The sequence below is a fragment of the Neopsephotus bourkii genome, unplaced genomic scaffold (assembly GCF_033783945.1).
Source record: "Neopsephotus bourkii isolate Nb327-2 ecotype Australia unplaced genomic scaffold, CSIRO-AGI_Nbou_v1 NB_1080, whole genome shotgun sequence".
NCBI classification, from domain to species: domain Eukaryota; kingdom Metazoa; phylum Chordata; class Aves; order Psittaciformes; family Psittacidae; genus Neopsephotus; species Neopsephotus bourkii.
The window spans coordinates 1,635,274-1,658,586 of record NW_026901568.1 but is presented as its reverse complement, the minus strand read 5'-3'; the positions used below and the strand labels follow the sequence as shown (position 1 = coordinate 1,658,586).

Sequence of the window (23,313 nt, the reverse complement as noted above, 5' to 3'; positions counted from 1 at the left end):
GTCCATTGTCTTCACCTTTCAGAGATGGGAAATTCAGAGCAATATGCAAGGCGTTCCAGAAATAAGCCGGTTTAATGAAGCAGCAAATTAGACCCTTCTCTCTCTTTATTTAACATGCAGTCCCTTGAATTCATCAGAGTTCATTACAGAGGTGCAAAATAGAAAAGAAGCTGCAAAAATTCGTTTGTGATTAGAGCTAACGATTTTGAAAATGGCTTTTCATATTTTCCTAGATAACAGCTATTATTTATTATTAAATTTATGTCACGTTTCCTCTAATGAAATTACATTCTCTCCTTTCCCTTTTTTCTATTGTTTATGGCTTGGGGTTTATAAAAGGAATAATCATAAAGATGCTATATGTTTCTTGCCAGCTACAGTGCCTTTGACGTGGCTTCTGATAGCTTACTCTTGTGACTCATGTCAGAAGAATGGTTTTAAAATTTCCCTCGCAATTCAATCCCTCTATAACACTTGACAGATAATGAATCCAACTGATGCCTTTTCCCCCCCTAATTTCAATTTTAGACACGGACTGAGTAATGGACTCAGGGCTGTAAAGTTAAGGCAGGAAGAAAAAGTTTGAACAGCAAAGTAAAACCATGAAGAGCTCCTGCCTCTTTCTGAGGTCTGTTTTACATCCTACTCCTGGCAGGCAAATAGGTGCAAATGGAGGGAGGTCTATACCCACCCCTGGTGCACATTCCAGGATGTCCCTGACAGCACTAACCTGTTCAGGCCTGAAATGAAGGAATTGGGGGGTGGTGACATTAATTTTTCTATTGTTTGTCAAATCTTATCCTTTGGGGGTGTACAAGAGCCAGTGCTGAGCACTCAGGTGCAGCTGGAGGTAGAATGGGGACCTCTTGGGAGTCCCCTTCCGGTGCTCAGAGACCTGTAACAGTTTTCCTGATTTTGTTGTTTTTGTCTTTGGTACTATCACAGCTTCCTGATGGAGAGTTTGTGTCTTGGTATGAGTTTGATCAAGGGCTTTTAGAATGCTTAGTAATAATCAGAGTTGTTTAAGATGATGTATTGTCAGCCTGTTAGCTCATAATTATTAATAGTTAATGGTCCTTATTCTAGTATACCAGACATGGAATCACCATTTTAGACGTAAGACATAAAGTGAACTGCCTGTGTTATTTCTGAAAAGGGCCACCTGAAATGTTGTTTATAATGACTGCTACTTTGCTCTGCTCTTTCTTCCCAGCCTCTCCCTTGTTGCAGTGTTTTTTCTCTTTCTTCTTAGTGTGATGAAACTTGAGTATGAATGGGAAAAGTTCATTTGTAATGCGGCCAGTCCTGTGGTGTCAAAACGAGAAAGTTTGTGGTTATTATTTCCTCCTATGGGGAGTTTGTGGATGACCATTTCAGCTTTGAGAGAAACAGTTTCCTTGGCAGACCACATGCAGTCTCTGGGCAGCCCAGCCCAAAACTTCCCCAAGCTAATCCTGTTAACCAGCAATGCCCTGGGTCAGACAGTCGCTCCTTCCCCAGGAGATGAGGGATTACAGCATTTATTCCAGAGGCTGTTTCTGGCTGGGTTTCTGATGAACTCAGAGATTGGTGCTTGAGCTTTTTTATGCTTCTAATTCTCTTTTTGCACAAAGAACACATGGGGCTCCTGTACGTGATATGTGACCAAGTGACCTTGCTTGTAAGTCTGTTAAATACATGACTAGGAATCAGTTGTAGCAATCTCCCCACAGAGCTCAAGCAACATGAGGAAAAACTCATTATTCAATACCTTATTTCATGCTTTGGAAACAAAAGCAACAAACCTTAGCACTTCCTCCTCTTACAGCTGTGCGGTTTCCGCCGGTCTTTTCAACTCATAATGAGATTCAGTGTTGGAGAGAGATGCTTGTGTCAGAAAGACCAAGGTGTGGGATGTTTCTGATCAAAAAAAGGTATTGAAGTTGGTTGAAAAGCTCCGTTTCTGTATGGAAGAACAAAGCTAATGCCACCTTTGTAAAGGTCTTTGGCGTTGTCCCCTGACTTCTGCTACGTCAGGCTTGTGTTTGTGGAAAGTCTGTGAGATCTTACTGAGCAAACTTGCCAGAGATTCGCTTTACGCCAAAAGAAACGTCGTCCCATAGATGCTTGCAGCAGCCTTGGTTAACTGACGGGTTAGGTCAGGCTGGAGACACTGGGAACACGCAGCTATTCTCCTTCCCTGCGTCACTGGGTAGAATTGCTGTTGCCAGCAGGCCAGCACAGAGGAAAGACTTTTTTTTCAGAGTGATCAGTATCATATCGCAAAGCGAAAAGAATAAAGAACCCTCTGTGGCTGTGCACCTCCTGCACTAGATTAAATCTGAAAGCAGGAGTGCAGTGGAAGTATGGTTTCTGCTAATAAACGGAATAAAGTGACAGGGAAGTCAGTGCAACATGGAGCATGCACCTTACTTCTTCCCATTTTCCTGATGATCTTGTCTCACCCAAGGCATTTTGCAGATGATTGCAGTTATCTCTTATTCCTGGTAAGGACGCAACATGAAATATAAATATGTGAAAGGTTAGGATGCTGTAAAGCTGCAATTACTCATGAACTTTGTGTCTGTGCAGGAGTATAATAGTAATAAATCTTTGAGTTTGCTATACAGCAATCCTTAAAGTACTCTCAAATGGGTTTTTTATATTCAGAGAACTTAAAAAATGTGAACTAGTTTCTCCCAGTAATGACTAAATACCACGTTAGGAAGGGCTGATAGGTGGCTCGAGGTGCAGAGATGGATGTGCATCCAGTGTACAGCATCCTGCATGCCAGACCCAGACCTGCTCCTGCCTGTATGTGACCCAGTGCCAAAGGAGCAGCTATTCCTCCTGCAGTCCAACTTGTGAAAGGACCAGCACTCTCAACACCTGATCTCTGCAGGTCTTCACAGACTGGAACATCCTACCCATTGCCTCACTGATCCCATCCTCACCATTACCAGTGGAGAAGCATCAGCCCATGGGGATTAGGACCAAAAATACCAGTGTGCAAGATTACAGCAGCAGTAGCAATGGTTCAGTGTTCTCCTTTTAGCTGCTTTGGCCACTATTAAACCACCACAAGGGCTGAGGCAGGCACACACAAAAACCTTGGGTCTTGCTCACTGCTGACGTTGCTCCACTGAGTGATACCTGCCTGGTGCACGGCAGGGCCCAGGATGCTGCTCTCCCTTCTCCTGCCCCAGCAGGCCAAGCTTGCAGCTGGGATTGCCAGCGCCCTCAGCTACCACATCATCAGTGCAGCAAGCCCCTGCTGCAGGCTGGAGCTGGCCAGGCCATGCTAAGCACCAGCATCTTCATGTCACCCCAGGGCTAGCCTCAGCAGCCTCATGTGAGCCACCATCAGAGCTTAGCTGCGCGCCTTAAAATGATTAATTTCCATACTAACACAGCCCTCATTAATATACCCAGGGCTCTAATCTTAATGAATCACATAAAATGTTATGCCCTTTGGAAAGGCAAATACAACCTAAGTAATTAGGACCCACTTTTTTTTTGTCTTGACGTCCAGCTCTGCCTTTTCTATTTGCTGCCTCTACATGCAAATTTTCTTAACACACCTTTGCCTTTGGAGCTGCAGTGGACTGCCAAGCCAGCTCTGACGCTAAGGTCACCCCCCACGCCTGGAGCACCCGTGCGTGTCTGGAAGTGTAGAAGCAGATGCTGGAGGAGATGGCAATTACTCATTTCCCAAATCAGCATATGAGAGGCGGCACTGACCCAAACCCAGCGCTGCTGTGAGAGTAACCTCAAAGGAGAGAAATACCATCAGGCAGGGCTAGGCAATGAGAACTTCTCTGGGGGTGTAGGTGGGCAGCAGCCTAACCCCGGGAGCTGAACCAGCTTGGAGGTCCCATGGTGCTGAGCAAAGAGCCATAGTGTGGCTCAGCGTGCAAAGAGCCCAAGCAGCAGCTGAGGTGCTGGGATGGCCCTGCTCTCCCCTTTGGGACCTCCACGGCATAGTCCAGCCTTTGAAGATGCAGCGGTCGGGGCTGATGCTGGGGGAAAGAACTGAGGATTTGGTTTGTTCTTTTTCAAAGGCTTTATTCCTTTGACAACTGAGCTGGAGTCAAATCTGACTGTCCACTGAATCCAGCCCTTTTATTTTTCCCTCTTTGAGATCTGACTTTGCACTCTACATACAGTAAGGGCAGGCTTAAGCTTGACTGTCAGAATAAAAGCCTTTTCTTTTTATATCGTTTCCTTTCTGCAGTTCAAAACACCTCCAGCCCAAGTGATGTCAGCTTCAAAGGCCTCCCAGCACTGTGGCCAGGGCTTTCGCCTGCTGCAGCCTATTTCAGTGTCTCTTGATGGCTTGCAGATCTGAGGGCAATCTGTGGGGTTTCAGTTGTTTAAACGAGAGCTGTTAGGGTGCTGCAAAGACTAGGGCTTTAGAAGACTGCAGGCATCCAGCCCAGCGTGCTGGGGACTGCAGTGGAGAAGCTAAGGCAAAGGGAGTTGGTGTTTCTCATGCAGGGGGATTGCTCTGTCCTTCTACGGGGAGAGTAGTGATAAATTTGTCCTTGTACATAGAAACCCCAAGAGTTTCTCCAGCTTATGTTGGATTAGAGGAAGAAGCATAAACAACCATAGCCTTCCCAACGCCAAAGGAAAGCCCCAGCTCTCTGGAGATTAGGTCAAACTCAAGTTGGGGTTTGGCTGCGGCAAAGCTTGCTCTTCCTGTCCTTATTCTGGGCAGCTTTTCTGGTAGGGGAAGTTGTTTAAGATACTGATGAAGCTGATAATGTATGAAGTGATTTCTTTAAGTTCCTGATTTATTGAAACACACATTTGACTTTGTTTTCCCCTAAGTTTGTGTTCAGTATTAAGCAAACACAAAACCATGTGCATGATTATGTTGCTCCATTTAGCCTTCTTTACAACAAAATATCCTGTTTATGCAGTTGAGGAAAAGTAAAATCCACGCCCATGAAACTTGTTCCTGCTTTTTTTAAAAATCCATGCAAATTGCTGGCCATGTCACACCAATATGAAATCAGGAAGGGCAGAACAAGGAGCAGACGTGGGGAAGGTTCCACTAATAACATTCATTCACAAAGGAGAAGGAAACAGCAGGAAAAGGTGAGCGTAGGCTAACAGTTCTGCATTTTCTTCAATGGAAGATACGCTTCTCTATCTTTTCTCCGAGGCAATTATCGTAATTACATGAACAAGGCATTTAGCTGATTTCTGACTGAAGAAGCTAACAGCACTGGCTACCAGAGGTAAGTCATTTGACATTACGGCAGTTAAACTCAAAGCACTTGCCACTTAAAATGTCATCTCAGACAAGACAATGAAATGAGCTGGAACATTCCCAGTTCTGACTATTAACCTTGGCAGGATGAAGCGTGTAAGGACACCATGATGGTAGATGTGAAAGAGAACTGAAACAGGTAAAACAGAAAAGGCTTTACTAGGGGATTTAAATACCCAAGTGGTCTGTTGAGAACTGATTCGTTCCTGCTCTTTACTGTGTTTGGCAATGCAAAAGTAAGGGATTGCTGGTTACATCACTCGCTGGAATTTAGGGTAAACTGAAGGAAATATTTCATAATCTGTAGTGTAATTGCTTTGCCTTGCTACAGGAAGTTGAGTAACTGCATTTAGAAAGAGTCGGATTTAGAAAGAGCTAGAGCAGTACCTGCCTGTTCCGCTCTCAATGCATCCGACAGGTCTGAAAACCATTGTTCATGCAACCATGCATGGAGGAGCCTCAAGCAGATGTCTCAATGCTTCTCAGAAACAGGACTCTTGAACCTCCAGCACTACAGGACAATTCTGGCTGGGCAATGACAGTCATAAGAAAGCCCATTTCTGATTTATTCATGGAGTCGCTACACAGAGTGATCAAGGGAGGAGTTGCTTTAGGAAATGGCACTGTTCCGTGGAGAGCAAGTAATGGACTGAGCTTAGGAAACCACTTTTAATTGGTTTCTCACTGCTACATGCTGCTGTCATGGCACCAAAATATATCGGTCACTGAGGAATTCCAAAATTAGATATGATGTGATTGGAATTAATAGCAATTTAAAAGAAACAGCACTCTGCAAAATATGAATTATAGCTCTGTGTAAGCAACAACCTCCTGGTTATCCAGCCCTGAAGCCCATGGAAGTTGGCTGCAGCTCATCTTCAGGATCAGCAGTTTTTGCATGAGGCTCTAGTTAAAGAACATGAGTGTTTTGAACATTTGGCATTATTTTTGTGTTTTCAAGCCCTGTTTTCAAGAATAGCAGTGTACTGGGAAAGGATTCGCTATGTAGTACTTGAAAATCCAGCCTTTAGAGTGCAAGACTGTAGACTTGCTGGGCAAACAGCCACTCCAGGGGCAAAAGTCCTAATGATTCTACCACATGTGTGAAAACTTGGGTTTGCCATTCTGTCACTTGCCTTGTTTCCAGCAGGGTTACATCAGCTGGTATTACCCCAGCACAGGGTTAAAATAGATCTTTTGTGCTTGAGTGTATTGTCAAGGCTACAAGAAACAATGTTATGGTCTTATTCAGCCATTCTCCACAAATGTGTTAACTGGAGGCAGAGCTATTTCTGTGGAGCCCTGGTCGCAGGACAGAGGCTTCTTCAGTGACAGGAGAGGTTGGCTTTTGGGGGAATGGGAAATGTCATTGCCACATGTCCCTGGGCTGCTTTTGGTATTTTGGCATAGTGAGTAGAAGGGGAAAAGATGCACCATGTGATCCTGGCCAGTGAAATAGGTTGTGCAGATCCATGTCCTTAGCATGGGGATATTGCTTAAGGAGGCAGGTCTGCGGTGGGGGCAGATGAGCACACCTGGGTGTGCATGGCCTCAACCCTGTGCTATGTCCCATGGTGACCCATGAAACAGAATTAAGACAATATGCAGTACCCAGTAAAGTGGTTTTAAGAATGCAGAGCTGCTGTTAGGGGTGCTGCCACTCTGCATGTCCAAGGCAACCTCTGCCTCATCTCCTGCGTCTCACTCCAGTCATGCTCCTTTTTGCTGCTTCCTTTCCCTCAGCCTCATGCCATCCTTGTCTTCCTCTTCATTCTTCCACCATCTGTGGTCTAGTGACTTCTATCCAGATAATGAGCTGTTAAGAGGATGAAATGCGTCTTCCCAGCACTCGGCTAGCCGCTGGGGCAGGCAGCCAACACCAGCTCACATTGCTGGGGGTTTGCTTTTGTTTGATCTTTACCATGAAAGCAACCAATTTGAATTCCTGGAATAATTAGCTGCCCTTTGCACTAGTGGCTCTTGAAAAGTGAGCTGGCAAGACAGTGGAGCAGGGAGTAGGAGGATGAGGTGGATAATTTGTCCTTTGTAGCAGCTCGTCTTCAGGAGGTGACGCAGTTAGGTCACACTCTTCCCTCGAAAGCCAGGGCTTGGCAGGCTCATTGAGCTGCAGATGCAGCCAGGGCTTCCCTGCCTGCATCCTGCCCACAGCCACCTCCTTCTGCCCTGACCCCAGGTTTGTGTGAACCTCTCCGTCAGACCAACCCAGTGATTAAAGTGTTTGCAGGGCTGCAGCTCCTCACTTGTGTGTGCAGGACTCACCCTAGTGACTGCTGTTTGCCAGGGTCCCTGTATTCTGGAAAAGATAAAGCCAGGGTGCTGACATCCAGGTGATGCTGAAGGCTCCATGGCATTTCCTGAGAATAGCCTAAATAGATAGAAGCTCTGCACTAGCACCTCATTTTCTGCATCCTAAGAAAAAAGGAAAAATAACCCCCAACACCAGCAGACCAGGGGATAGATTCTTTTTGAGTCCAGAGCTGTTCTTTAATATGGGCATGTGAAGTTAAATACTTACCAATTGTCACCCCGGATCTGGCTGTATCCAGCCACAGATAAAGTAATTCAGGAGGATATGACTTACTAAGTGCTTTGGGATTCTCAGAAATATAAGTCACTAGAGACATTATAATTTTCTAAGTTCATAGGTAAGAGAGTAGTAACCAAAGTTTCTGTGTTGGAAGCGGCTCTGGTGAGGGGAAGCATTTTGCAGCCATCCCCACAGGGTTTTTAATGAGTGCTTTTTGCTAACATGACATTTCAATGGAATTTTCACCTTTCTGAGCAGTGTTGCATATGGATGAAAAGGAGCAAAAAGAATTCAGTGGTACTGCAGGGCCTGGAGGCACCTCAGCTGTACTCTGCTGGGAAGATCTGCCTTCCCATGGCAGTGGCAGTGAAAGATGAAGCAGCACAAAGTACAGGGGTGAGAGAAAAAGGCAGAAATGAGAGAAATAGGAAAGAAAGTAAGAGGGATAAAAAACTTAGGGGAGGGGGGGGGCTGAAGTCCAGGACAGATCAGAAAGCAGATGAGATCTTTCTGTGGTATGTGTTCTATTTCTGCCTTGGATAACCAACGTTCAGAGCATCAGGGAAGGCTGGAGAGCCACCGAGCTTCTAATCTCTCATTAGCAGCAGTGAACACCCCATCCAGTGAACACCCCACCCCAGCTGCACTACCCACTCTACTTCCCACCCTAAAGATCACTCCCTTACTCCCTGCCACACACCAAAACCAAACACAAACACCCCAAGACAGCAGGACAGAATGAAGGCGCAGGTCAGAGGATTTTAGGGGTGAGATTCCCAGTTGATTCTGGGAACATGCAAAACACAGGATGTAAAAATTAACCAACTGACCGTTGTTCCTGTGCATTGCCTTCAAGGCAATACCTGACCCAACATGCTAATAGCGGCAGGAGCACAACCTGCCTTATATTCTCTCACTGGCCACTGCCATGTTCCAGCTGAAGGTGCAGACAGAACTGGCAGGGACCAGAGGGACCCATGAGGGCCCTGTCAAGGAGGAAAGGTGAGCTGTTTATTAAATATGGGCTTACAAAGCCTGCTTGGCATTGGTTTAGCCAGTTCCCATTGATGGGGAATGCCACAGTGATGCCCTCCTGAATAACTCGCCTGCAGTTCTTGTGTTTGGTAGGCTTCTACGGCAGTGGAAGCCTTTCCCTCTCCTTCCCCCATGGCCCAGCAAGTCTCATCTCAATGAAAAGTTACCTTGCTCTGTAGGTTCAGGTGAACAGGGAGAGAGAATGGCTCCACCAGCCAATCCCCTACCCACAGCTTGCAGCTACTGACCTGTTTGGGTGTGCAAAGGAAAGTTGTTTCCTACCAAAAGTAATCAACAGGAAGAAAAAAGGTTGAAAGAATGTTTCCCCGAAGTCCAGCTAAATCCCCAAATACTGCATCTCCTTGGCAAAAATTCTACATATTTTACAGACATATCTGAAAATTACAGAAAGGCATTGAGGCCCTGCCCATCATAAACCTGCAGTTCCCACTGAATCATTCCAAACTGAGCTGCCCTGGACTTTGCAAATGGAGTCACACGGATATGTAGAACTCTAAATAAAATGTGTACAAGTCAAAGGAGTAAATTTTCATGAGCAGCTAGAAATTATTGGTTTTGGTTGTATGTTTGAAGCTTGTTCTTGTCCTACCACTGCCACTGTTTCAGGAGTAGACTCTTTAATATTCCATTTTATCTCTCTGAGCTGACGGGAGAACATGTACTTCGCAATCAAAATGATTCATGCGGTTACATGATCCAGGGCAGAGTAAGGGAGTAAGAATCCCTAATCTAGAACATGAGCACTTATCTGTTATGCTTTTTTTGTAATCATACTGCGGAACCATCATCTTATTCCTTATGTAAGGTTCTTCATGGACTACTATGACAACAGCAGCACTGAAAAGCGGCGTAATGAGACATGAGGAGCATTAGGAACATACCACTATAACAACAGCTCATTACAACTATTCTTATCTAACCTCAGGAATAAAACCACTTTGAGATGCTTGTCTGTTGCTGAGGATCTTTGAAAATCAGTTTCATTTTTAATAGTGTATTCACAAGGCTGGCTTTGTTTATATGCTGATGGTTGACTCAGTCTGCAAAATATTTAAGAATAGAGCTGTGTGGCTGATTGTATGGGTGAGAATAGATCAAAGTTTGTTGATCTATTGGAAAGGGCTTGGAGATGAGCTGCCAGAATAATCTGAGGGTGTCAAAAATGCTGCTTCATAGCGAGAGAGTAAGAGGGCTCAGTGTTAATAAACAGGTGTCAGGGAATTTGTTCCCAGCTTATAATTACATGCCAAAGATGAAAATCCCTGATGTCAGAGGGTATAATATCATCCATTGATCCAAAACAGTGAAATTCAAACAGGAAATGAGGTCTTAAGAGTTGGAGCAGTTTGTTGAGGGGAGTGGAGAACTCCTCATTGTTTTAAGCATTGTTATGCTCTTGAGATACATGCTAGTTTAAAACACAATTATCTTCCTGTATTTAGGATTTAGTAATGAAACATATGGCTTGATTCAGTAGGAATTCAGACTATAGTGCCTCTTCTAACCCTAAAATCTGCATGTCTCTTAAGACTTGTTAAAGAACAATTAGTTTATTTGATGCCAGAAGAGGCCAAACATGAGCCTGGGGTGTGGTAATGAAGAAAGACCATTGTCGCTCACTGAATCATAGGTGCTAGGTATCCCCTTCACAGTAAGTGGTTCCTTGTATGATTGGCTGCTGCATGGCTATGGGTAGACTTGCTGCTGCTGCTCTCCATGCTGCTTCCTCGCTTGCATCCCATCCCAGGGCAGATACGTGCTGACCTCTCAGATGTGCCTACAAGTTCACGCAAGCAGCAGCCTCACGGACACCTCCAAAAGCAACTACAAGTGTGAGAATTGCGTATTACCACCTAAATTGCCTTTCATTTTCTGTGTTACTCAATGATGCAAACTGCTGTCTATACAACCTAGGATCATACCAGTGGGTGCCCAGACTTGCTAAGACATTTGCGCTTCAGATCCCAGCTGAGTTTTACAGTCTTAGAGAGAGTTGCAGGTATGAAGCCTCCATTTCTCAGCCAGCCCACTGCTGGTAACTTGTGAAGGCATTGGCCAACTTCAGCCACATCAGAGAGAGGCAGAAAACTTAGAAGTAATTTACAAAAATCTTTGCAACATAAATGCAAATGGTAGTTGCGTAAATTCTGGGGACCCAAATTAATGCCAAGACAAGCAGAAAGGGCCTCTTTGCCTTCTGTACCATCTCCAAGATAGAGGACAAGAGATTGAGAAGGGTTTTGTGTGGGTTGCCCAAGAGAATTATTTGGGCCAGCTTCTGCTTCACTGAACATAAATTATTGACCTAAAGCAGAAATGTTGAGTGAGACCCAAGGTGTAACCCTCAGGTGACAGCTTAGAAATTTGGATATTCTTGCATGAACTGTATATCCAGGTTATTCCAGGCACTACAGACAACTGATTTGAGGTCTTCCATACCTTGGGTGACTTCCACACCTATAAACTATAAATCTGTATAAGCATCTGATATAGATAAGTGTACTTTTCCTATACGAAAGTCAGCAAACTTGCACCACTTTGCTGAATTTAGATCATTGTTGGATACACAGTGTGAAAGATTAAACAAATTAGATACTGTCATTATTAAGAGAGATTTTAGGACAAAAAGATAATTCTCCTGTCTCACATTACATGCTTTTTCTCATTTCTTTTATGAGAAAATTATCTTTTTAGATAGCTGATGTATTCACATTCTTAGTCTTCAAAAATCTGTAAACTCTGTAGTGCATTATCACTTGAATAGGCCAAATAATTATTTGAATGCCTACTCATAGACAGCTAGCTTTCAGTAAAATTGAGGCTTTGAGAAGAACCAGAGCTACCAACCGCACTGAAAGCTAAAAATAGGTATTTTGTTCTGGGTTCTTAAAGCAACTGGGGACTTTTTGATGATTGTCAAATCTAATGTTAGCATGATTAATTTGGAGTCGTATTTCCTAATTCTGATATTAGAGTTTTTATGGTAGAAGGTGTTTAGTGTGAAAGTGATCTCAAAACAGCACTTCTTGGGTTCCCTCTTGAGAAGAAGCCTAAGCTTACCCAGCATAGCCAAAGCTGTAGCTCCACTGAAGCCTTGCCTACAGGTGATGACACTAGATCCTTCTGCTGTGTGTTTTCCTATGGAAGGAAAAAAGTTCTTATGGGGTAGATTCATTGACACTGGGATAGTATCGCAGATGTCAGCTGGACAAGTATCTGCTGGAGGAATGGGGAAGCTGTCTGTTAATTGTGGCCATGTAAGAGAAGCTGGAAAGCTGCTCCTGCACTAGGCTGGGTTATATGCTGTGCTGTCCCTCCTATCCTCATGTGCACTTCAGGGTGGTTTAGGTATTGTACCAGTGAAGACAGAAAGAAATACTAAAGCAAATGTTGCATGTTTCAGAATGAACTGGTTCAGTAAAATCCCAACTATGCAAAAAAACCCTTTTAAACTAACAAATACGAGTGTTTCCTTTAAAGTGGATCAGAAGAAAGAACTTCTGAAAGTCTGGTGCATTTCTGAGATGAGCAATATGAAGGTTCACATATATGACACTGTAGATTTTTACTACTGTTGTAGTTGAACAATTACCTAGGAGGGAACAACGCTGAAATTCAGACATTCACCTCCTCAGCTTTCACGTCACTTCTTCTAAGAACAGAAATAACTTAATTGGACCTAATTAATGTCTCATTACAATTTTGTAATCACATAAAGGCCATATGGATGTTTAAGATCTCTTCTAATAGCAAACCAGTTTTTAGTACAAGTTAAAAGTAAGAATATTGACATAAGAGTGGATGCTAGTAAGTCTATAGCATACCCAACTAAATGCGTAATACTGCCATTCCAGGATGATGACTGGCAACCTTTCATAAATGATACCTTTTATGTAAAGAGGCTTTTACAATAAATGATTGAGTCTACATAAGACTGCACAAAATTCTTCCCTTCTCCCTTTTTATTTCCCCTCAATTTTGTAATGTTTTTGAAGGAGCAGGAGGTTTAGAGCTGAAAATGATCATTTTGCTTTAAAGTGGGCATCTGGGAATGTAAAAATACTCATTCCTGGTTTCCATTCAGTTTTAGTTTCTAGGATACAAATAAAACAAGCTGATCCCTTTACCTTGTTCAGGCCAGCCATGTGAGTTTACAACAGCTGAGGATCCATCCCAGCTATTTTTAATACTTTCACATCAAAATTGGCTTATCCCAATTTGCTTTTAAAGCATCCTTGGAAGGAGGCTCTATTTACTCAGCCCATATTTGAGTGCACTTTTACAAAATAGCCATAAGCACCCAAAAAGGCCAGGTTTGTAATGAAAACACCGCCAGACAGAGTAACCCCCCTGAGGGGATGCTGCTAACAAACCGATACGACAGCTCCTGACTGGGACTGAACCAAGAGGGAGCATACCGAGACACTCGGTGAGTTATACGCTCCCTTTCAGCTGCACTTAAACTTACCTCAGCCAAAGAATGAGACTGTTTGAGGTCTCAGGGAAACGTGGGCTCTGCAGAAGCTCAGCCTTGCTGTTTGGAAAAAGAGAATTTGAAAAGTCTGACAAAACAGGGACTTATGTGTGAGACAAGGACACACCGGAGGAGGAGGAGGGTGCATGAAGGGATCAGAGAGTTGGAAGTGGGGACAGAGAGGCAAGAAAAGGGGCAAAAATGGAGTTTAAAGGGAGGGGAAAGAGAATTGAGTATATAGAGCTGGAAAACTAAAGAAAATAAGAAAAACAGAGAGAGAAGCAAGGAAGGAAACTCTGCAGGTGCTTTACTGACAGTCACTGGGCTCTGATGTCCTCCCTCCACAGGGGACAGAGGTGCCCAAAGGTAGAGCCATTTGGCTTGTGTTGAATTTAAGCGGTGTGTGTCTGGGAAAAGGAGCTCACCGACACAATTGACCACGGCCTGGCATTAGCACTAGTAGCAACTAGTGGTGCACTGCCTCTGAAATGGAGGTCCCATTTGCCCTGCCCTGTCTGAGCATGTCTGACCATGAAAGGTCTACAGAGGAGTGGGGTGAAGAAAGTACACGAGCATTACTTTTTTACTTGGCATTGACACTTCTTGGGCCAAGTGCACTAAACAGGACTTGAGGTTGATTCAATTGTTACAGGGGTAAATTTGCTTTGATGCTCCCGTGTCCCAGACAAGGTGAGATGCAGCCTGTGTGTCATTCTCCCCCCCACCTAGCTATGGACCAGCTATGTCCACAGCACTGCTGGGGCTCACAGGATGCTCCATGGAGGGGAGAAGGGGGAACATCAGGGCTTGCAGGAGAACTGCTGGCTCTGGTGCAGGGCAGGGATTTGAGAAACGCAGAGAGGTCATGGGCACTGGAGCAGAGACAGGCCTCCAGACTGGGTCCAGCGGCTGCAGTCTATCAGTGCCCCGCTGTGGGGTGGGCTCTAACCTGCCATGGGATCCCCCGCTATCTGCTGCAGGATCCCCTCTGGACCTTCTGTGTGCTGCCCTTACCTGCTGCCTGATGACTCCCCAGGCTTGCTGCAGGATGTCCCCAACCTACTGAGGGATATCACATTCAGACGTGCTGTGGAATGTCCGCAGCACGCTGCAGGACAAGCCCACTATGCTGTGGGATGTCCCCTAGCCAGCCCTGGGATGGTTCCCCAGACCTGCTGCAGGATGTCACCCCCAGACCTGTTGTGGAATGCCCCCAGCATGCCCTGGGATGTTCCATGGGATGTGCCCTAGACCTGTTATGGCCCGTCCCCAACATGCTGTGGCATGTCTCCAACACGCTGTGGCACGTCCTCCCCAGCCCTGCTGCGGGACACTCCCCGAGCAGCCTTTGGACGTTCCCTGGGGTGCAGCAGGATGCTCCCTCACCGCCCCGCTCCCGCAGCCGCGCACCTGGGCTCGGTGTGTGCGCGCGGCGGTCCACGGCGCTGCCAGGGCGGGGGTGACTCACGCTGCCGCCGCCGGCGGCCCCCGGCTTTATAACGGCTGGGGCGGCCGCTGCCACCGGCTCGGTTGCGCCGCGCCGCGGGGAGCGCAGGGGCCGCGGGACGGCACCATGCGGAGCTTGCGCGGCGCTCCGCCGGCTCCCGTGCTGCTGCTGCTGCTGCTGCTGGCGGTGCTGCTCGCCGCGGGACACGGAGCCGTCATCACCGGGGTGAGCGCCGCCGCACGGCACCGCGCGGTCGGCCGGGACCGACGGCACCGACGGGACCTGGCACCGGCAGCCACAGGCGGGCTGGAGCCGGGCGGGGTTCGGTGCGGGGCTGCGGGGGCTCCGCCGGCAGAGCGAGGACGGGACCTGGGGGTCTGTGTGCGGTGAGGAGCAGCGGGAGGTGGGGGCCGCCCGGGAGAAGGGGTGCCGAGTGTACGGGAGATCGCTCTTCCGTGAGGGGTGATCAGAGAGGAGGGTCTCTTTGGGATAAGTGATAGCCGGGCTGGGAAGAGGCGCTGTGCCAGGGAAAGAGAGGCGACAGGCTCGGGGATCGATCTGGGATAGGTGGTACAGGGCGCGGGGGTCTCTCTGCACTAAGTGATGCTGGAGCTGGGGGTTATCTCTGGACCAAGTGATACCAAAACTTGGGGGTCTTTCTAGAAGGGAAGGATGCCAGAATATGGGGCATCTCTGCAGTAGGTGATACCAGGACCTGCGGGTCTCTGGGGTGAGGGCTGCCACGGTGAGGGTTCTGTCCCTCTGGGGTGAGGAACGCCTGCACTCGGCGGTGGATTGTCTCCAGGCTGGTCCGTGAGTGTGCAGGGACTCAGCTGCCTCTCTAGCGCTGGATGCTGCCTCCTGCTTCCCTTCCCGCAGCCCCGCTGCCCGCAAACATGTCCCGAGAGGGCCCGGCTCGGGCACGGCGCTGCCGGCTTGTGCACCGGATGCCCGCTCCTCCAGCCCCTCTGTTCGCAGGGCAGGCACTGGTATTGCAACCACCGCAAAACGCTCCTTCTGGGGTTTCTTTCCTGGGTATGACTGTGCTGCTTTCTTTCCTCAACACTCACCCCTGCACATGAGTCCTCTGTTGTTGTTGTTGTTTTTAGACTTGAAATTTACTTTGGTTGTGAAAGTATTTTTTTTCCCAGAGACATTATTTAACTCTGAGCATTGCATCACACTGAAGGAAAACGGTTTTTTTTAGTGTTTGCTTTGGATTAATAAGCCAGTGCTTGCATTCCTTCAAGAGGTTACATGTCTTCTGTAAGCATCAGAAGTTGTGCTCCCAGTAGCCAGTTACTCCATGGTTGTCCAAGCTCCCCATCCAGACCCCACTGAAGTCTGGAAGGCTTCATAAGCATTTCTCTGGAAGTTAGATCAGTTCCAGGACTGATTAATTTTCAGAGCAGTGTGTGAAGGGATTTTTCTAAAACTTGGGAATTTCAAGTTCTTTTTAAGTAGAATCATTCCTAGCAGTGGAGGACCAGTTTGTATGTCTGTTGTCAGAGTTGTGGCTACACCTTGAGAGCATAATGAATCCATTAAATAAAGTAATTTTAAGCACTGAAAAACTGATCAAGGACAAAGAAAATTCAAAATGTAAAAATGGATTACAACTAGAAAATGACACTTTATTAACCATTGCAGTGCATTTCCAGTTAAACCACTTGGATGCATTTTTGGGTTTTGATGAATGAGCAAATCTCAGATGAGAACTGACATAGGTTTTCCTGCCCCCATCCCCTGAGCCTGAAAAGTTTTCCTTCCCTCCCCCCCCCCGTTGTTTTTTTTTTTTTTTTCCCTTTATTTTCCTTTCCTTTTCCCTTTTTCCTTTTCCTTTGCAATTTAGGGACTTGATTGGAACCTTTCTTACTTCAGTGGTGGTTTATGTGCTGACTTAAGTTGCCTCTGGAGCTGGCATTTCACCTGGGACCTTCTCCTTAAGCTGTATTTTACACAAAAGTGGGTTTAAGTGGGGTGCTGAGGAGGAATGTCCTTTATGTCACGTCCTGTGAAGATTTAGAGTAGTGGCATGAATTACACATTGCAGATAAGGTATATGCAGTAGCATTTGGGTTGAATATTTTTCAGAACTCACATACATTTTTGGAAGGGGACCCTTAAAAGTTCTGCCAGATGTATATATGTGTGTGTGAGCTGTAAAAGAAAGCACAGATACCCTTGCTTGGCTAGGACATGCTCAGACCTGTTTAGCGGTTGAGTGGTACTTCCCTCCAGGACCAGTCCCATGGAAATGAATGGGGTTTGAAATACACAGCTGAGGAAAAAAGGGAGTTCAGGAGCTGTCTGGTGAGGAATAGCATTGCCTGTGACTCCAGCTGAGCAGTGGACACCAGCTGGACAACCAGCATGTTGGGAGCAGCAGAAATCACCAGACCTGAAGGTTTTTTGTGACTAGGACAAAATTAGACCATTACAGTACTTTTATTTTGCGAGAGGTTAGAAAGCAAACATTATCTACCTGACAGGCAGTAGTTTTATGGCCATATTAGTCTTATAAGTAAATACTCTGCATGTTGGGCTCACCTGTAGCATAGAGCTCTCTGCTTCATTAAATGTGTGTTTAGGAGGAGTGTGAGCTGTTTGAGTAGCACACACTATTTAATGGCTTGACCCTAATGCAAAAGCTTCTTAAATTACTGGCTGGTCTGTAAATGCATAGTTTGATCTGGCTTCTGCTGGTTGAACTTGTGTAATATTTACCCAGTGGAATACAGTCTAATGGCATTTATCATTTGAATCCCAAGGTAAGATCTGTAAGCGAATGCTTGTTCTCATACAGTTTCCCCCAGAGCCGTTATCACATTCTCTGACCATTTTCACAGGTTGCCTGTTTATGAGTGCCTTTGGTCCATCAGTCCTCCTGTCAGACATTAAGAAAGTGGGGAGTTAATTCAGCTTTCCTTTGGGGTGTAATTGGAACCTTTAACTAATGGCATTTCTCATCAGAGAAAGGGGACTGGTTTTTGCATTAAGCTTATCAGACTTTTTATTATATGAAATTTTGGTTAAAAATTAGGCAGAAGACATACAGTGAGTAGCCTGTTTCCAAACCCTACCATGTCAATTGCTCTTCATCATTTCTGTATTTTAAAACATACCCAATAGTTTGCCTTTTGGTTTGTGCTTATCTAAGCTGTATTAGGTAAATGCCTGAAATACTTCCCTCCTGCCTTGCTGGGGGAATGCTACCACAGCAGCATTTTCTTGGATTTGGACACTTAAGCAAGGTTTTTCTTGTTACATATTTAAGACCACTTTTAGTTACATGTAATTCTAGATATCAACCACAGAACCCATATTTAAACTTCTATTTTAGCTACTTCTACTTGGACTTCTCTAACAAAATTATCATGCAGTACTGCAATGCAAAGGCACTCAACCACGAGGTATTATCATAAGAAAATAGAAGGAATAGTTACCTAAAAGTCTTTAAATTAATGCATAATATCCTATCTTAGCTTCTCCATAAGACAGGATTCCTGACTGCTTGATGCACATGGTCCTTGCACCTGCCTGAGTGCACTCTGCACTCAGGCTCCAATCTGGGAAAGCAAAGTGGCACATGCCATGGTCCATCAGTACTCAGAAGCTGGGACTGCAAGTCTCTGACAGTCCTGGATTTGGCCCTGAGCTCTGTATGTGGTATGGCTTTAGACATCCTGAGCTCAACTCTGAAACATGCCAGGAGCCTGTACGTTCAGATCCATGGGAGCTATAAGTATTGCATATCAGCCTTAAATCTGATTATTCAGCCTTAATGATCCATGATAACTTGTGGGGTGTCAGAAGCAGCTCCTGAGCACCTGATCTGTCCTATTTCTGGAATATATTTATTACTAATTTCATTTGCCTAACGCTGTATTGAATTCCAGGCCTGTGACCGGGACCATCAGTGCGGAGGAGGGATGTGCTGTGCGGTTAGCCTCTGGATCCGCAGCCTGCGAATGTGCACGCCGATGGGAAATTTGGGAGATGAGTGCCACCCTTTGAGTCACCGAGTGAGTATGTCACCAGGGAGCTATGGCAGGACAGAAAGGAACAAGAATATAGTGCACTGTACCTCACATGGTATTAAAATAGGGAAACATCCCATGGGTTACAATACCCACCCATTTGCATCTGTATGGAAATAGCGCTGAAGGTACCCACGTAAAGAAGTACATTACTGTCAGAATTATGCTGAAGAGAATCCGAGGATGAAAGTACTACACAGCTCCAGACTGTTTACTGATTACTTTGTTGTTGCTGTTTTGATTCATTACATGATCCAAACCAGCTTTAGCAGTTCCCAAGCCCAATGCTATGGGTGTTAGCAAGAATATAAGCAAGTGCCACCAACCCTTAACAAGATCCTGTCACAAACGAAAATGTCACCAGCCAGTGTTCGGACACCCAGTGCATCATTGCACCATGGTCCCTGCCATCAAACAGCAATGTCCCCTTGTGCTCCAGAGGCTGAGAAGTTCAAAGCTCTGCTCCATTACAGTTAAATTCTTAAATCTTCTGCTGTGATATTGGGGACCAAATTCTCATTTTTACTATGTAAAGTACCAGGTTCTTTCTTGTGAGGGCTCTTTACATTAGCAGAAGTCTCAGGATAACAGAAATTGCTACTGGGCAAATTATACTGTCTGATCTATCTTAAGCTAATTGCCTGCATAATTACAACCAGAGAAGATCTGTCCACCCCAGACTTAAAGTCATAGTCACTGATGTTTATAAGCTTTATGAGGTTAATTTTAGATTACTCACCCCATTGCCCTTCATGAAAAACATGAAGCAAATTGGTTTACAGTGGTATGTGAAATTAGTTATTTTTAAGGATGGAGAGTTTACTCGGCAGTTTCTCTCCCCTTAATAACTGGGTAGCGGGCAGCTGGGACACTAGCTGCCCTGAGCACCAAAGCCTTTCACTTGCCTGCAGCTCAGGTACAAAGCAGGCACCACCATGGCCATGCCACCACCTTGGGGACCTCCGGAGGAGCATGGAGATACCCTGGAGGAGATGGTTGGCAGTTGGGTTTCTACCTTCTAGTTTCCTTCTCAGCAACTAGATGGCGTTGGCTTGATGCCGTTAACAATCTCAGCTGGCATTGCAGAGGCAGGGTTTGCAGGCAGGGGAGGTTTGGCAGGTCAACACACAGAGCTGGCAGCACGATGGTAGCTTTGCTGATGCTATGCACCTTGCACATAACCACCACATCTCTCCCAGGAGGTCCCATGTTTCCTTTTCACCCACAAACCCCAATGCCCCGTACTCATTAAAAATAGTACTGGGCACACAGCATGTTCACACTCACTGGATCACCCGGCATCACCAGCAACAGCTCCGGGGACACGGGCTCTGCCTGAGCAGGCAGAAGCTGCATGCCTTGGCAAAGCTTTGTCCTGCAGAGCTGCCACCTGCTGCCTGTCCCCAGCCGGGTGTGTTGTTAAAAGTCACATCTTCGGTGTGGGAGTCCCGCTGAAAGGAACGTTTCCTTGCAGCAACTTTAATGTTTGGAATAAATCAGTCTTGCTGTCAGAGGGCTGAGCAGTACCTCTGAGTCAGACTTAGCAGCCCCAGGAGCTCAGGTTTTTCTGCAGTGCTGTGCGTGGGCAGCCGAGAGGTGTGATTCCCAACAGGGAGTCCCCATCACCCACGGCTGGTGGTCTCTCTGCTCACTCTGGGGCAGAGGGGACCATGGTGGTTGGCATGGGGAAGCCCACAGCAGCCCTCGCTCTGGGGCTGCTTTTCAGACGGTGCTAGGCAGGGGGCTGTGGCTGGCCTAGGGCACTGCAGGCAATGTGAGACCCCCACTCACCCCCTGCACCCAGTGGGATATCACTGGAGTCCAGGAGGTCCTTGGCATGATGAACAGGGGAACGTGTGGGACTTCTTTCCTTTAGCTTTCTTACAGAGAAAACTGGCACACTGATACAAAACAAACTTGGATTGTTACAATTACAGGCCCAAAACACCCAGAAATCTGGAAATGAGGGAATTAGGGCTGCCTGCCCAGCAGTGGCTTTGTACCTCTGTGTTTCCCTTGCTTCATCCAGCCGGATGCTCAGTGCACGCTGCTGGCCAGCAGCACTGTGGCTCCTGGCTGTGCTGTCTCACCAGGCTGTCCTGCTTGGCTCAGCTCATGCTGGCAAAGGCACAGCTCCTGTAAAAGACAGAACTTGTGATCAAGTTGTTAAAAGAGTGTCAGTGCATGTGCATTTTGTGGCGCAACTGAATTTGTTTAATGCAGTCCATATGTGTGCTCCCTGCAATACAGTATAGCTGGAGGAGGGTGGGATGAAACGAGAAACCTCCGCCCTGGGGCAAAAAGGATCCTGCTCAATGAGAGTCAAGATGACTTCCAGAGGTCCCTTCCAGCCTGAGTTACCACGGTATCCTGAGGTTCCCAGGTCCTGCTATGCAACTGACAGACTGCTCTGTGCCCTATGACAATGCAGGAGTCAGGGCAAGTAGGCACTGTACACGCCACAAAAACGTGATGCTAAAGGCCAGTGTAGTTACACAACAGACTCCTTTATGAAATGGGAGTAAATGCAGAACATGTGTCACAGATAGAGATTTACACGGCAACACAGACCACTATATTTTGCTCTTAACTGTGGTTTGACTAGGGAATGCAGTGGGGTTGGCTTTGCTATCTGCCCTCCACCCCCCGTACTGCAGCTTGTGGGGATCTCCTGCTGTGGGGAGAGGAATGACATTCCCAGTATCCCTACTGTTCATCTAAATCCATCCCCATGAGCACCACCGCCACTGTGCTCCCTGTCCCTGATGTCTCCTCTCTTTATCCCCAGGTTCCCTTCTCCGGGCGGCGGATGCACCATACCTGCCCATGCCTGCCCAGCCTGGCCTGCGTACGGACTTCTCCCACCAAATTCAAATGTTTACCAGACTTCAGAAAAGAAGATGTGTTTTTTTAGCAGGAGCTTTTCTGCACTAGAAAGAGCCTCTCAATGTATTTGTTTTCTTGTTGTTGTGATGAACAAGGTACTTGCCAGGGGAAACCCTTTACCATACTTTCCTGCCTCACCAACATTAAAACTGAAGATGAGATGCTGTGCTGGCCAAGGTTTTCAGGAGGGACTTGCAGTGGTGGACGCTTTCATTTTGGGGTGAGCAAAATGACATCTGCTAAAGCAATGCTGCTTTCTGAGGGCAGGAACTTTATGATATCTGAACCATCTTGTGCTCTTCACAGTTCCAGCTTATCCCCAGAATGAAAACATCCAAGATTATTGTCAGTTTTCGAAAACTCTGGCCATGTTTTTACACTTTGGAATGTCTGAATTGAACTGAGAGTTGAATTATTGCATAGTGTGAAGCATATGACAACTGCCAAAACCCTGTATTTATGTTACATTTCGTATTTTATTAAAATAACTATTTTAAGTTAGGCACATGTCTAGGGTAAAAGTTAGAACAATAGATGTAGTTTTTACACTTTCAAAAAGTGGACAGTGGAACCAAAGCATTTCAATATTCAAAGCATTAAAAGATTTTGTTATTTTAGTATTCTAAGATGAGAAGTTATTGTTACTTGAGTTGGTGTAAAACTACCTGATCATCTCAAACTATGTATTAAGATGTAGTTTATATTAAAAAAGGAACCCTGAAGTTTATTTTAATGGGCTGCCTGACTTCTTGTATATGTATCAAATTTGCTGTGTAAAAATTCTGTATCAGAATAATGGCAGTATATGATTTGATTTATTTTAATATTACAGCATTATTTTGTCATTGTGGTTTTCCATTTTTATTCAGTGTAATCTGTTATCACACACTCAACTCACCCAAGCTAGCAGAGCTCCTTATGGATACTTTAGCAAAGGATTATACGCTACTGGCTGCTTTTAGGGCAACGCAGCAGTTGACCAGGCATGACATCCTCAATCAAGCTGCAGTCTCAGACGATGGAGGAATCTTGGTGTAGCTAATATGAGAGGTTTTTCTTGGCACATGCCTCAAAGAATCAACTTTAGCCCAGCAAACATAAAATTTGTGGGGTTTCTATGACATACTGTGCAACTTCATGTTTACTTGTCAGTCCCTGGAGCTGGAATTCCAATAGTTTGTGTGAGTTTCACACATTTCTTACTCTCAGACATGCAAACATATGCTGGAAGCAGAGAAGTGAAGTCATTCATCCTTCAACAATCAGTGCTTTGCTGCTGATGACGATAGAGGGGGTTGAGAGAAGTTAGCATGCTTGTATTAAGGCACACACGTGTGTTACTTGAAGAAGACGAGAAGTGAGTTTAGCAGGTATGTTCCACTTGGTCCACAGACTCCCTGAGGAGACAGAAAGAAGCAACTGGGCTTGTTATTTTGCCAAATCCGTGTGGATTCTGCACATGGTAGAAAAAACAAAGTCTTGAGAGACAGGACTTCATCTTTCTAGCTCAAGACAGCCCAACCCCAGGGCTCCTACTCCAAAGCCTATATATATTGTGTCACCCTCTGCAGTGGCAGTACAGCAGCTGTGCAAGTGGCAGCAGAC

General features: G+C 45.9%; 1 protein-coding gene across 1 annotated transcript; it reads left to right on the top strand.

Moving 5' to 3' along the window:
• The first annotated feature begins 14,746 nt into the window (after positions 1-14,746).
• PROK2 (prokineticin 2) lies at positions 14,747-22,553 on the top strand. The gene is made up of 3 exons (XM_061362104.1): positions 14,747-15,007; positions 18,682-18,807; positions 21,611-22,553. Exons 1-3 carry the CDS (start codon positions 14,909-14,911, stop codon positions 21,734-21,736), a joined length of 351 nt encoding a protein of 116 aa, XP_061218088.1. The 5' UTR covers positions 14,747-14,908; the 3' UTR covers positions 21,737-22,553.
• The last annotated feature ends 760 nt before the right edge of the window (positions 22,554-23,313 follow it).

Excerpts from the sequence above, each read along its gene's own strand:
- PROK2 (XM_061362104.1), top strand. The coding sequence starts at position 14,909 with ATGCGGAGCTTGCGCGGCGCTCCGCCGGCTCCCGTGCTGCTGCTGCTG. Across the intron at positions 15,008-18,681 it reads ACGGAGCCGTCATCACCGGG|GCCTGTGACCGGGACCATCA; the intron begins GTGAGCGCCGCC and ends ATTGAATTCCAG. Across the intron at positions 18,808-21,610 it reads GCCACCCTTTGAGTCACCGA|GTTCCCTTCTCCGGGCGGCG; the intron begins GTGAGTATGTCA and ends CTTTATCCCCAG.